Source organism: Erinaceus europaeus, chromosome 13, assembly GCF_950295315.1.
Source record: "Erinaceus europaeus chromosome 13, mEriEur2.1, whole genome shotgun sequence".
Lineage (NCBI taxonomy): Eukaryota > Metazoa > Chordata > Mammalia > Eulipotyphla > Erinaceidae > Erinaceus > Erinaceus europaeus.
This window is the reverse complement of record NC_080174.1, coordinates 14,566,074-14,580,691: the sequence shown is the minus strand read 5'-3', so window position 1 is coordinate 14,580,691 and position 14,618 is coordinate 14,566,074. Positions and strand designations below refer to the sequence as shown.

At 43.0% G+C, this 14,618-nt stretch overlaps 1 protein-coding gene across 6 annotated transcripts in view; it reads left to right on the top strand.

The window, feature by feature from the left end:
- UST (uronyl 2-sulfotransferase) overlaps positions 1-14,618 on the top strand; it is a 426,518-nt gene that overhangs the window by 326,261 nt on the left and 85,639 nt on the right. Inside the window, exon 8 of one of the 6 annotated variants that reach the window (XM_060205362.1) lies at positions 7,563-7,813. The exons of the other annotated variants lie outside the window; for them this stretch is intronic. Coding sequence (XP_060061345.1) covers positions 7,563-7,798 — 236 coding nt within the window. The 3' untranslated portion in view covers positions 7,799-7,813. Of the gene's footprint in view, positions 1-7,562; positions 7,814-14,618 lie in introns of those variants that run through there. 6 annotated transcript variants of the gene reach the window in all.

Genomic DNA, 14,618 nt, shown 5'->3' with positions numbered 1-14,618 from the left:
AGTAAGACCCAAAATTCATGGGGGGGCGGGGGAACAAAAATAAAATTAAAAAAACCTGCAGAATGACAGAATTGAGGAGTGGAAGAATTAAACTTTGTCCAGCAGGTGGCAGTGTCTCTCCACTTTCTCCAGGAGGTCCCTGTATTTCTTAAGTTTGTATCTGCAGACGGGAGTTTGTTTACCTTATGCTTGAATACAGGTGTGTGGTTATGCCACATTTGGAGCTTGCAATTAAGACCCTGATTATCCAGTGGATTCCAAGTACAGTTGATTGAGCTTTATGATGTGAGAGATAATTACCAGTGAATGAATGGTAGGTGGGGACCAGGGGCTTGAACAGACCCTTGCACGCAGTAATATGTGTGCCACCACCTGGCCTCAGTTCAACTAGATTTATAAACTTCAGGTCACCACCTCTCCCTCCCCTAGGACCACTTTACAGCTCCATCTTTTGGAGGGGGTCTCGGTTTCAACCACTCAGTCACCCTATACTAGTAGTCTCAACTTTCTTTATTTCTTTATTTCTTTAATGTATTTTTTAAGTTTTTTATATTTATTTATTTTCCCTTTTGTTGCCCTTGTTTTTTTATTGTTGTTGTAATTATTATAGTTGTTGATGCCATCGCTGTTGGATAGGACAGAGAGAAATGGAGAGAGGAGGGGAAGACAGAGAGGGGGAGAGAAAGATAGACACCTGCAGACCTGCTTCACGGCCTGTGAAGAGACCCCCCTGCAGGTGGGGAGCCAGGGGCTCGAACCGAGATTCTTACACCGATCCTTGCGCTTCGCTTCACGTGTGCTTAACCCGCTGCGCTACCGCCGAACTCCCTAGTCTCAACTTTTTATGTGGCCCAACCTGGAACTGGGTCCCTAGCACCGTGAATCTCAGAGCCAGTGGTTACATGCCCCCGTCCAGTTTCTCTGCCAGTCTAGACTACCACCAAAGGGTCTCTCACTTCCTTACAGTGTGTCGGGGTTACTGCCTACTCCCCAGGTTTATAGAGTTAGGGGTCTACCTCCTTGCATTCCTCTGAGTGTCTCCAAGAGACCCCTCTTAAACCCCAGGGCGCCTACTGACTCAGGACAGCCTTGCTTGCCTTGCCAACCCCTGTGCTGCCTGACCCCCTTGGCCCACCTGTGTGGACTTCCCTTCTGTGACCAGTCAGTGCCTGACTCTGGCAAGAGCCGCCTGTTCTTGGCCTCCCTCTCAGGGAGTTATTGGACTCATCCTTGCAGTTTTCTCCATGCCCACCTTCCACACCGTGCGCTCTGTGAGACTGATTTCTTCTGGTTCTCTCAGCTTCGTCATTTGAAGAAACCCTGGCGTCTCCCTCACCCCCGCCGCCGCCCCCAAACTCCCTAGTGTGTCAGACCAGAAGGCATGCAACTTTCTGGTTCATGATTCATTCCCCCAGATGCAAAGCTGCTGTTCTCGCTCCGAGAGTGTGGTGGAGGGCTCAACATTCTTCTGTGTGGAGAGGCGAATGTCTCCTGCTTTAGAATTTCAGTCACTTTATTTTTTCCTTTGTGATGTTTGGGGCTGAATTTGACAGTGATGTGCTTTGCATTGAGTAAGAAGAGTACTATTTTTTTTTTTTAATTTTTTATTTAAGAAAGGATTAGTGAACAAAAGCATAAGGTAGGAGGGGTACAACTCCACACAATTCCCAACACCCAATCCCCATAACCCACCCCCTCCCCTGATAGCTTTCCCATTCTCTATCCCTCTGGGAGCATGGACCCAGGGTCGTTGAGGGATGCAGAAGGTAGAAGGTCTGGCTTCTGTAATTGCTTCCCCGCTGAACATGGGCGTTGACTGGTCGGTCCATACCCCCAGTCTGCCTCTCTCTTTCCCTAGCAGGGTGACTCTGGGGAAGCTGAGCTCCAGGACACATTGGTGGGGTCTTCAATCCAGGGAAGCCTAGCCAGCATCCTGGTGGCATCTGGAACCTGGTGATTGAAAACAGAGTTAACATATGAAGCCAAACAATTTGTTGAGCAATCATGGATCCCAAGCTTGGAATAGTGGAGAGGAAGTGTTAGGGAGGTACTCACTGCAAACTCCAGTGTAGTCCTGCTTTCAGGTATATATTTTGCAGTAGTTTATGGATACGTGTGCACACAAGCTCTCTCTCACAGAAACTGGTGTATATCTAGGTTATGGGACTTTGTTAGAAAGTGAACTACCTGAGATGAAATTAGAGTGCACTATTAAAGGAAAGGTCTCACCCGAGTAATGAAGCTGAAGGGTTGTCATTCCACACGTGAAGTCTCTGGATACATTCTGAGGTGAAGCATGTTGAGGTAGCAATCGTTGCTTTGGTTAGGTTGTGATCGGCAGATGCAATGTTATTTGGTTTGGATTGGGAGATGCATACGGGAAAGTGGGCCCTATCCAAGGGTTCCAGGACTGGGGGAAGTAGGGGCTCTATAGTGAAGATGTGAGGTCACAGTCCTTTGGTGGTGGGAATGGTGTTTATGTACACTCCTAGCAAAATGTAGACATATAAATCAGTAGCTAATTAATATGAGAGGGGGAAATCAATTGTATGTCTCAAAGTTTCTCGAAAGACAAACTGAATCTTTTTGATATATAGGCTGTGTATTTGATATGCGGACTCTCTCAAAAGCCTAGACCAAGTGGATTGGAAGCTTCCAATGGCGCAGCTATATACAAGATACTGGGTACTGTCCAGCAAACCATAACAAAGGGACTTTTCAAAGTTAACCCAATTAACAAATAATGTGATGATAGTATTAACTATTGAGTGTCTTTTTTGAACCCTAAGACAGCAGAAGAGTACTATTAAGGGTTGGGATTATTCACCACCTTAGCTCGACCTTTAGACTTTTCTTTGTGTGGCTGCACAGCTGAAAGTCATTCTTCTAAAGCTTCGGTGAAGAGAGTTTAAGAGAGGGGGCCTGGCAGTGGTACACCCGGCTAAGCACACATAGTACTAAGCACAAGGACCAGCGCAAAGATCCGGGTTCCAGCCCCTGGCTGCCGACCTGCAGGGGGGTCCTTTCACAAGTAGTGAAGCAGATCTGCAGGTCTCTCTCCCCGTTTCTATCTTCCCCTCCCCCTCCCCCTCTTAATTTCTCTCTTCCCTATCCAAAAAAAAAAAAAAAAAAAAAAAGATTGAAGAGACACCTGGCCCTCAGGCTCATTATTGACCTTTATGAAAGGCCCATGATCTCAAGCATCTTTCCACCCAAACTGCCAAAATCTCTGCCCACCCCTAGGGATTAACACAGCAGTGTGGACAGAACATTAGAGAATTTCAGAACCTCTCTGACATTCTTTACTTATAAAACATACCCCCAGCTGAGCAGAAGTATAATCCCTACCATTCTGTGTGACTCAGCAAATTACAAAGGAAGCTTCTTTTTCTTTCATCCAAATCCTTTTCAAATAATGGTATCTTTTCCTGGTCAATACTTTTTTTTTTAGTGGCTCAGATATTTTTATCAGCATGGAGTGGTCTAGCTTTTCACATCTTTCAAATGGCATTGGATTGTGAAAGAAAACAGGAAAAAAAAACTACAAATAAACTTGTGCAGAGAACACTGCAGAGAGAGAGAGAGTTTCTTTGTGGGTACATTAAGTACATTCATTCCTCTGTCCACAGACCCATAGAGAAATCCAACTAATTCCTCACTGGTGAGAAAAGGAAAATTTTTCTTGTTGAGTGGGAGTTTCAGAAACTTTCTGAGGAGAACAATCTTAACCCCCTAAGTCTTTGTTATATACTTATAGATTCTTCTCTTGTCATAGCCAGTCAGATATTGCTGGAGCTACTTTTCAAAACATCTGCTCCTTGAATTTAGCCTCCTTTTTTTTTTTTAACAGTAATTTATTTATGAAAGTAATATATATCTAATTCAAAGGCAAATGGTACAAAAGAAGCTACAATGAAAAGCAGCAATATCTTTTTCTCACCATCTGCCTCAGCAAATCTGATTCTACAGACCTCCAGCACAATTAAATAGCAGCTCCTCCTGACGGTTATACTTTGTAACTTCCACAGACAGATTCACTTCTCTTTCTCCATTTACTGGTTGGAGATATTGGTTATCTTATTCCATCATTCTTACCTCTGCTTCCCCCTTCTCCCCAACCTCATCTTTCTGCTATGATTAGACCCAAGTTTTAGAGAGTTCCTGTTGTATGACTATGACTTTATGCCCTGACATCTGTATTACTGTGTCTAAGATGAAAGTAGTTCGTTATCATCTTGTTTCATTTTCTTACATAGCTTTCTAGTTTTCCTGGAATGAATTGTTGCTCTGGTTTTTGTTTTTATTTTTTTCTTAGATGTATTTGTGTCAATCAAGATGTGTTTATGCACGACATTAGGTCTTTGTCTCCATACTGATCTTAATTTCTTTTCAGATTGTTATAGAATAAGTATATTGGTTCCATTCTGTCTTCCCTTCTCCCCTACTCCCTTCTATCCTTCTGCCCTCCTGCTTCAATCTGGGCTGATTACTCAGAAGTTTCCTGCATAGTTATCCAACTACTTCCCTTCACCATATTTCATATTTCTTGGTTGGCTCCTTGGTCTCTTAAGTCCCATGAATCTTATTTCTTGACTTAATAACTCATTTGGCTCTAAGATATTCCCAAACTATTCCTTGATTAAAGGTGCGTGGGAGGTGGTAAGTTCTTTGAGTAACTGAATGTCTGAGAAACTTGATATTCTACCCTTTCATGGGAATAATCAGTTTGGCTGGCTATGGATTCATTCATACCTCACCTCCCTTTCCATTTTTTTCCCCTTTGACTTTGTAACATTCCCTCTCTCCCTCTCTCTCTCTCTCTCTCTCCATCCTTCCCTCTAGTCCTCTTCTGAAATTTTACAACCATGTTCAAGCTAAAAATTCCCATCTATTTCTGATAATTCTTCTTGATTTATTTCTTTTATTATTATATCAGCTCCTCTTTCTCTGCTTCACTTCTAGAATATTGTTTTCAGATATGTGAACCCTTAGAGTAATCTTTTCTGTGTAATTTACTATATTTTTCTTCTTATTCTTCATCTCTTCAATGTTTCCCTTCTGGAAGAGTCTATGAATTTGTATTTCATTCATTCTGTTGAATTTTCTCTTTTCCAACAACTCTTTAAAATGCTTTTTATTTATATAATGTCTTGTTCTTATTTATTGGATGTAACTTCTGTTCTGAAAATCATAGATACTTAGTAAGTGTTTTCAGCTATGCCCTGCTCAAGATTCCTCTTAGCTTCTTTGGTTGGGCCCTCACTTTTGTTCAGCCTGAAAGTTTTCTTCTGATCATCTTTGTCAGAATTTATATTTAAGAATGAGGCACGGATTCACTCAAGTGACCATAATGAACTATTTGAAAGTCCTGTATGACAGAGAAACCTGTTAGCTACTGGAATCACTTGAACTAACTAACCAAGCAGCAGTAGAAGCTCTGCTAAAAAAAAAAAAAAAAAAGCAGCACTTGCTATTAATTATGTCTTTTTCTGAAATCTGTTCAGTCTGTCCATTGAAGTGCTTTCCGAAACCTGCTTGAGAGATGGGAGGTGAGAAGGGGTGGGAAAGTGGGGTGGACCTCTAGTTGCTGGTGTGGGGACAGGAGCCGAAGGTCCTCTTCCCTGTAGTCACATTTATTTTAGCTCATGAGCTCCTTGGAGTTTGCAAAATCAGTCTGGAATTCTCTTCCCCAGTTCTTTGAAGACTAAACCTAAGTTGTCTGTTCCCAGGCAGACAAGGGGATAATGGAAATTCCTCCCTAGAAAATGGGAGAGAAGTGTTAGAAAAATTTCTGGCTATAGAGCTGGGGAGACAGGTTGGTCTTACAGCACAGGATTTGCATGCTCAAGGCCCTGGAAGTCCCAGGTTCGATCCCTACCGCTGCCATATATCAGAGCTGAGTGGTGACGCTCTGATCTCTCTTGTTCACACTCTCTTGTCCTTTATCTCTCATAAAAATAAATAATCATTTGGAGTCAGGCGGTAGCGCAGTACATTAAGCGCAGGTGCCACAAAGCACAAGGACTGGTGTAAGGATACTGGTTCCAGCCCCTGGCTCCCCACCTTCAGGGGAGTCGCTTCACAAGTGGTGAAGCAGCTCTGCAGGTGTTTATCTTTCTCTCCCCCTCTCTGTCTTCCCCTCCTCTCTCCATTTCTCTCTGTCCTATCCAACGATGATGACATCAACAACAATAATAACTACAACCATAAAACAACAAGGGCAACAAAAGGGAATAAATAAATAAATAAGTATAGATACTAAAAATCATCATTTTTAATTACTATTTTTATTAGTAATTTAATAGTGATTCCAAGATGATAAGATAATAGGGGTATAATTCCATACCACTCTCAGGACCAAAGTTTTGTGTCCCTCCCCAACAGTAACTGCCATAGTTCTCTCAAGATTATAGATATGGGTTGAATATATTCCACTCATGAGTGGAGTCATCCTTTTGTTATCCTTCCTTTTTCCTGTTCCTTCTCAGCTAAGAGAAATAGTACCTGACTTCCTCAGGTATTCTCCATAATATCTTCCTTCTCAGTTATGGTGCAAAAGTTCTGGTCATGGGAGTTCTGAGTGCCAGTGGAGCTGGGCTTCAGAGCCCTCTGATCATCTTCTCCTAACATTTCCCCCTCTGGGAGTATGGACCAAAATTCTCTATGGGGTACACAAGGTGGAAGGTCTGGATTCTGTAATTGCTTCTCCACTGTACATGGGTGTTGGCAAGTCTGTCTATACTCCAAACTTGCTTCTATCTTTCCCTAGTAGGGTAGGGCTTTAGAGAGGTGAGGTTCCAGGACACATTGGCAAGGTTGTCTGCCCAGAGAAGTCAGGATGGGATCATCGTAGCATCTGGAATTTGTTGGCTGAAAAGCAGTAAGATATAAAACAGGACAAAATGTTTGATAAAGTAGGAGTTGAGTAGACCAAGAAGTAGGAATAGAGTAGGTGACAGTAGGGATCCTACGGTGAAGAGAGGCTAGGATATCTATTTTGGGTATGTTCCTGGGAGACCAGGACTTTAGTAATCTTTGCTTGTGCTTGATAGCTAACATAAAGGTGGGCTAGAAATATTGTTTGGAGGATGGTGTCAGAGTGCAGAATAGAAAGAATTTAAAAGCTGGGTTAGGGAAGAGAGTGACTCCCAAACTTGAAAAGACATATAAATACAATTAACTGCTTACCACATCGATCTATCCCAGGGCCCATGTATAATTACAGTTAGCACGGGAGCTTGTCTGACCTCCAGCTCCCAAAATAAATGGACTTTTAAAACCTGGTTGCACACATCTAAGGAAGGAGCTTGAGGCCCGCTGTTTCATACTCAGCCTTCCCATCTGGAGTACTTAGTGTCACTGCTCTGTCTTTTCGGATCCTGACAGGGTGAGCCAGCACTCCTGATATATGTGTTCCCTCCGCCAACATGTCAGATGCATCTTCTCTGACATGCCAGTTGCATTCCCACAATCCCTTTCATCATACAGAAACCAGAAAGAACTCTCTTCCACTGACCTCACATGCTGTGCCTGTGTGATCTTATATTTTTTTCTACCAACAGGTGGTGCTAAGGACCAGCGTAGGGATCCCGGTTCGAGCCCTTGGCTCCCCACCTGCAGGGGGGTTGCTTCACAAGCGGTGAAGCAGGTCTGCAGGTGTCTATCTTTCTCTCCCCCTCTCTGTCTTCCCCTCCTCTCTCCATTTCTCTCTGTCCTATCCAACAATGATGACATCAATAACAACAACAATAATAACTACAACAACAATAAAAAACAAGGGCAACAAAAGGGAAAATAGAGATTGATACAGATATATTGGCATATATTGATATATATTAATACATATGTATGTATAGATAAACATTACTTAATAAAGATAAGCAAAACACTCTCTTGATCAAAGGCAGAGGACATGACCAAGATACAGTCCCAATGGAAAAGTGCATCTCCTTGTCACTGGCTGCCCTGTATCACTTCCCAAAGTTGCGCCATCTAGTGGCTGACTGGGGTCAGTGCACACTCGTCCATCAGCGCAGCTTCGTTAGAAGTGGGGTCCTGAAGGCAAACAAAGCCAGCTCTGAAATTCCAGCCAAGCTGTTCGCATTGGTATAAGCGCTCCTGGAGAGTTCCTTCCCCCCTCTGAATGCATTCCATATAAGCTGGGTTGTGGGGACGACTGGGCTCTGCACTCACGCTCAGAAACCTGGGTTCAATTCCCTGATCCCCACCTGGGGCAGGGGAGCAGAGGAAGCTTTGTGAGTGGTGAAGCAGTTCTGCAGGTGTCTCTCTTTCTCTCTCTCTCTCTCTCCCTTCCCTGTTGATTTCTGGCTGTCTCTACCCAATAAATAAATAAATAAATAAAGATATTTATTTATTTATTTATTTATTTTAAAAGAAAAAGAAGGATACTTGATAGTCAGTCTTAGGTAGAGAAAAGGAGAACACAAAACTTGGAACATAAGAAAGTGTTTGCCTTGTCTTAATCCACCCAGTAGATGGTGGTTTTATGGCAGTCTGAGGAAACTGATACAGTGAGAAAAACCTCTGCTCTCAGAGGAAGCTTTAGACTCTCCGTGATAATAAGATCTTCCATCCAAGTTGAGAGCTGTGAGCAGAGCCAGCCCACTCTTGGTCCCCCCCAAATACTACTCAGCCATCCACTGAGCTCCCCCACGTCTATTCACTGTTTTGTCATGTGGTGCTGCGGCTTCAGTCCAGACTTTAGCACCAGGGATGGCTCACAGCTACCTGGTGAGCAATCTCTCTCTCTCTCTCTCTCTCTCTCTCCTTTATTTATTTATTGGATAGAGACAGCTAGAAATCAAAAGGGTAAAGAGAGATACCTGCAGCCCTGCTTCACCATTTGCAAAGCTTTTCCCCTGCAGGTAAAGACCAGGGACTCGAACCTGGGTTCTTGCACATTATAACATGTGTACTCAACCAACCTGGTGAGCTCTCTCTCAGCCACTAAGCACACCTTGTCTAAGTACACTTTGTAGTCACAGATGCAGCACGTTTTACTCCAGTGAGAGATTCTTTGAAGTCACCAAAGGCTCAGATGATGGTTAGCACTTTGGGGGAGTGAGTTATTATTATTAATTATTATTTTTAATTTAGGTATACACATTGCTTTTTTGAGACACAGAGTTCTTTCCCACTTAACAGACTACAGTCTGTTGAGAATATTCATTGTGCCTGTTACTTGTCAGAGCCAGTGAACAGAGAGAAAGGTGGGGGCCCCAAGGGGCGTGATCAGCAGATGCCATTTTAACATTAGCATGAGAGGTAGCAATGTAGGGACTGTAGTCACGTGAGAATTGACGTTGACTGAAACTGGCATTTGAAGGAAACAGTCTCTCACTCTTGATCTCTTGGAGTCACTTAGTCTGAGAAGCTGATGGCTCGAGAATGGAATCATGAGGAACTCTTAGCACATCGGTACTGCTAGGCCTTTTCCTCTTTCACTCGTTCTCAGTGTAACTTAGTTTCATTTGCTGGCCCTAGATCAGAATGTCAAGTTGCTACCATGGCTTCCAGGAACCTAGTAAGACCATCGCTTTTACCTGCCAAGTGGCTGCCTTCGTTTTATCAATAACAGTAGATTGAAAGCATGACTTTAATGTGCCCAGAAAAATAAAAACTTTATTGTGACTCACTTTATAACAACACTCCTTATATTGTGAGGGTCTGAAACAGAGTCCACAGCATCTCTGAGGTTGGCCTATAGCTTTCTAGCACTTGCCTAGGAGTCTGGGCAGGTATCTATTGCTGTTGTATAGAAATGACAGCTTCCTAGGGGCTGGGCGATGGCACACCTGCTTAAGTGCACACATTACAGTGTGCAAGGACCCAGGTTCAAGCCCCTGGTCCCCATCTGCAGGGGGAAAGCTTCACAAGTGAGTAAGTAGGGCTGCAGGTGCCTCTCTGTGTCTTTCCCTCTCTATTTCCCCCTCCTCTCTCAATTTCTTTCTGTCTATGTCCAATAGTAAATAAATAAATATTAAAAAGAGAAAAAGGAGGCAAGTAAGAAAGAATGAAGGAAAGAAAGAATAAAAGATCACCTTCCTTAGAAAAGCAAAATTTAAGCCCATCCTTCCCGGGTTGGCACCAGAAAGGAAATTTCCTGGAATAGAGAGGAAACTGGACTGCTTATATTTATCCAAGACTGATACCATACACAACATGAGTCAAGCTGCCTGTGAGCACTTTATAGCCACTAACCTATTCACTAATCCTGAAACTGACTTCAGTTCTCCCTTGCTCTGCCATTACTATCTACTGTTGGCACCTGTGCTCACCACCAGGGGTCGCTGGCGCAGCAGTGCCCTGGGAAAACTACAGCTGGCCATAGCGTGATTTGTCCTGACCAGAATTTCTAATACTAACGTTAACTGTAGTGACACCTAGAATGGTTCTTTGCACATGTGGGCATGCAGTTAATAATGATTTAATATTGAAGGCATGAGCTGAGGAGATAGCATAGTAGTTATGCAAAGACTTTCAGATTTAGGGCTCCGAGGTCCCGGAATCAATCCCCAGCCTCACTATGAGCCAGAGCTGAGCAGTCCTTGGCTATCACTCTCTGTATCTCTCTCGCTAAAATAAATACATAAATAATTTTCAATACTGAAGACAGATAATGTGATGATTATTTTACATAAACTTCCTAATTTAATCCTCAGAACAACCCAACAACAGTATTTTCATTAAATCCATTTTGCATATGGGTAAAGTGAAGTATAAAAATATGACACATATTAAGAAGCCGGTTCTTTTTTGGAGGGGGGTCCCAGGTATTGGTGAACCTGGTTAAGCACACATTATAGTGCACAGGGACACTGGTTCAAGCTCCTGGTCCCCACCTGCAGGAAGAAAGCTTCTTGAGTGGTGAAGTAGGGCTGCAGGTGTCTCTCAGTCTCTCTACATCTATCTCCCCATCCCTTCTCAGTTTTCTCTTTCCAATAATAAATAATAAAATAAATTTAAAAAATTAAAAAGATGCAGAGAGCAGTAGAATTAAAAAAGAAAGAACCTGTTTCTTAGAAAAAGAATCACTTTAGCTTTGTCTATTCTCATGTCCCGACCGTGCTTTTAAAGAGTTTTTAAGGGAAAATATCTTGCTATATTCTTTTAAAAATGTTTTATTTATTTATTATCTTTATTTATTTATTAGATAGAGAAATCCAGAAATCGAGAGGAATGGGGAAGATAGAGAGGGAGAGAGGGAGAGAGGGAGAGAGGGAGAGAGAGAGAGAGAGACCTGAAGCCCTGCTTCACCACTTGTGAAGCTTTCCCCTGCAGGTAGGGACCAGGGTCTTGAACCCAGTTCCTTGTGCACTGTAACATGTGTGCTCAACCAGGTGCTCCACTACTACTGGTCCCAACATCTTGCTTTATTCTTCTAAGTTTGGCTCATTGGCAGTTCAGGTGGATGAAGGAGCTTCCCCGAGCCACTATGTTACATCATAGTGGCACTTTATCCCATCATCACATCAATAAGCGCAGAGAGTGAAGTCTTGCTTGCCTTCGAGCATAGCATTATAATCCATAGTCCCTAATATAGCACCAGAATTTGATTTGATTCTTCTTTCTCTCTTTCTTTTTTTTTAAAGTTTCTCCCAGCAGTGCTTTTATTTATTTATTTATTTATTTATTTATTTATTTATTTATTTATAAAAAGGAAACACTGACAGAGCCATAGGATAAGAGGGGTACAACTCCACACAATTCCCACCACCAGAACTCTGTATCCCATCCCCTCCCCTGATAGCTTTCCTATTCTTTATAACCCTCTGGGAGTATGGACCCAAGGTCATTGTGGGATGCAGAAGGTTGAAGTTCTGGCTTCTGTAATTGCTTCCCCACTGAACATGGGCGTTGACAGGCTGATCCATACTCCCAGCCTGTCTCTCTCTTTCCCTACTGGGGCAAAGTTATGTGGAATCAGAGCTCCAGGACACACTGGTGGGGTTGTCTGTCCAGGGAAGTCTGGTTGGCATCATGCTAGCATCTGGAACCTGATGGCTGAAAAGAAAGTTAACATAAAAAGCCAAACAAACTGTTGACTAATCATGAACCTAAAGGCTGGAATAGTGCAGATGAAGAGTTAGGAGGGGCCCTCCATTTTGTAGATAGCTAGTAGGCATATTTTAGTTATATTCCAAAGGGCCTGTGGCTATACTAGGTTCCTTCCTTCCTTCCTTCCTTCCTTCCTTCCTTCCTTCCTTCCTTCCTTCTTTCCTTCCTTCCTTCCTTTCTTTTTTCCCCTGTGCCTGAAATCTGATATGCAGGTGGCTCTTAGTTATTGTCAGGGGAGGTGATGTCATGGCTGGAAAAAGGACCAGAAAGTTGGATCAGGGAAGAGAGTAGCTCCCAAGTATGGGAAAGGTGTATAAATATTGTTGATTATAAACTCCATCAATTTGATGTGATCTGGGGCCCATATTCAGCCAGCAGCCATTTTTTTCCTTTTTGATTTTTTTTTTTTAATTTTAACAGAGAAATTGAGAAGAGAGAGGGAGATAAAGAAGGGGAGCATAAAAAAGACACCTGCAACCCTGCTTCACCTCTCATAAAACTCCTCTCCTGTAGGTGTATACTGGGGGCTTGAACCTGGATCCCTGTGCATAGTAATGTGTAGGTCAGTTGGGTGAGCCACTGCCTGGTCTTCGAATCTGCTGCCTTCATGGGGTTGGTGGTTATTGAGCAGGGTCTTCTGGCAGTGTGATACTTCACATCTGTGGTGAACTGCCAGGCATAGACCTAGATCCCGATGACTAAGAACAAGAAATGTAGCTCCTGACGGGGCTTTTCAGTGACTCCTTTCCTTCATCTTGACACAGCAGATCATTTACAGAACAACTCTCCGTGTTGTCCAAACCACAAGTACCTTTCTCTCCTCCCCCTTTACTATTTCCATTTTCTTTTTTTAATTGAGAGATTGATGGTTTACAGTACAGTTATTGGCATGTGGTTACAATTCCTTTTTTTTTTTTGCCTGCAGGGTTATTTCCGGGGCTCAGTGCCTGTACGAATCCACTGCTCCAGGCAGCCTTTTTTTTTTTTTCATTTTATTAGACAGGACAGAGAGAAACTGAAAGAGGCGGGGAGAAAGGTCCTTGAACACTGTAATATGTGCTCTCAGCCAGGTGCACCACCACCCAGTCCCCCAAATTTTCCTTTATGTTTCCCCTTTCTATCCGTATTTCTCAGTTCTGCCTACAAGTGAGGTCATTCCATATTCATCCTTCTCTTTCTGGCTCATCTCACTTCACAGGATTCCTTCAAGCTCCGTCCAAGATGAGGGAAGAAAGTGATGTCACTATTTTTAATAGCCGGGTAGTATTCCATTGTGTGTATATGTCACAACTTTCTTAGCCACTCAATTGTTGTTGGGCACCTGGGTTGCTCACAAGTTTGGGTTATTACAAATCATGCTGTTGTGAACAGAGACATACACAGGTCCTTTTGGGTGAGTGTGTTTGGTTCCTTAGGATATATCCCCAGGAGAGGAATTAATTGTAGGGTCACAGAGTAGGTCCACTTCTAGACTTCTTTTTTTAAAAAAAAATATTTATTCCCTTTTGTTGCCCTTGTTGTAGTTATTGTTGTTGTCATCGTTGGATAGCACAGAGAGAAACAGAAAGAGGAGGGGAAGAAAGAAGGGGGAGAGAAAGACAGATACCTGCAGACCTGCTTCCCCACCTGCAGGGGAGTCTCCCCAGCTGGGGGCTCGAACCGGGATCCTGATGCCGCTTCTTGTGCTTTGCGCCACCTGCGCTTAACCCACTGCGCTACGCCTGACTCCCCACCTCTAGCCGTCTGAGAGTTCTCCAGACTGCCTCCACAGAAGTTGGACCAACTTACATTCCCACCAGCAGTGCAGGAGGGTTCCTTTGTCCCCACATCTTCTCTAGCATTTGTTGTTGCTACCTTTTCTGATGTATGCCATTCTCACAGGAGTGACGTGGATGGTATCTCATTGTTGTCTTTATTTGCATTTCGCTGATAATCAGTGACTTGGAGCATTTTTTCATATGTCTGTTGGCCCTTTGGATCTCTTCTTTGGTGAATATTCTGTCTCTCCCCCGCTTTAGGGTGGGGTTATTTGTTTTGTTGTTGCTGAGTTTGGTGAACTTTTTATATATCTTGGTTATTAAATTTTCATTTTTTAAATTTAAGTGATCATGATTTATATGACTATTGAGGTTTCAGGGTACAATGTCACCTCTCTTCAAATTGTGTTTTATCAGAATGTATCCAGCATCAGGGCACCCATATCCCTCTTCCATAGTCCATCTGATGTCTCCCATCCTTAACCCCTCTCATGCCCTTTCCCCTGAGTAACCTCAATTGTATGTTACAATCATAGGGTCCGTTGTTGTTTGACTTTGTTCCATGCTTTCCTTTTATATATCCCACATCTGAATGCCACCATCCAGTACTCGGCTTTCAGTTTCTGACTTATTTCGCTTAGCGTGACTACATCTCTTCCCATCTGTGTTGTAGGAAAAAAAATGGCAAGATCCATGTTCTCTTATAGCTGAGTAATATTCCACTGTATATATAGGGGCCACATTTTTATCCTGTCACCTGTTCTTGGGCACTTGAGCTGTTTC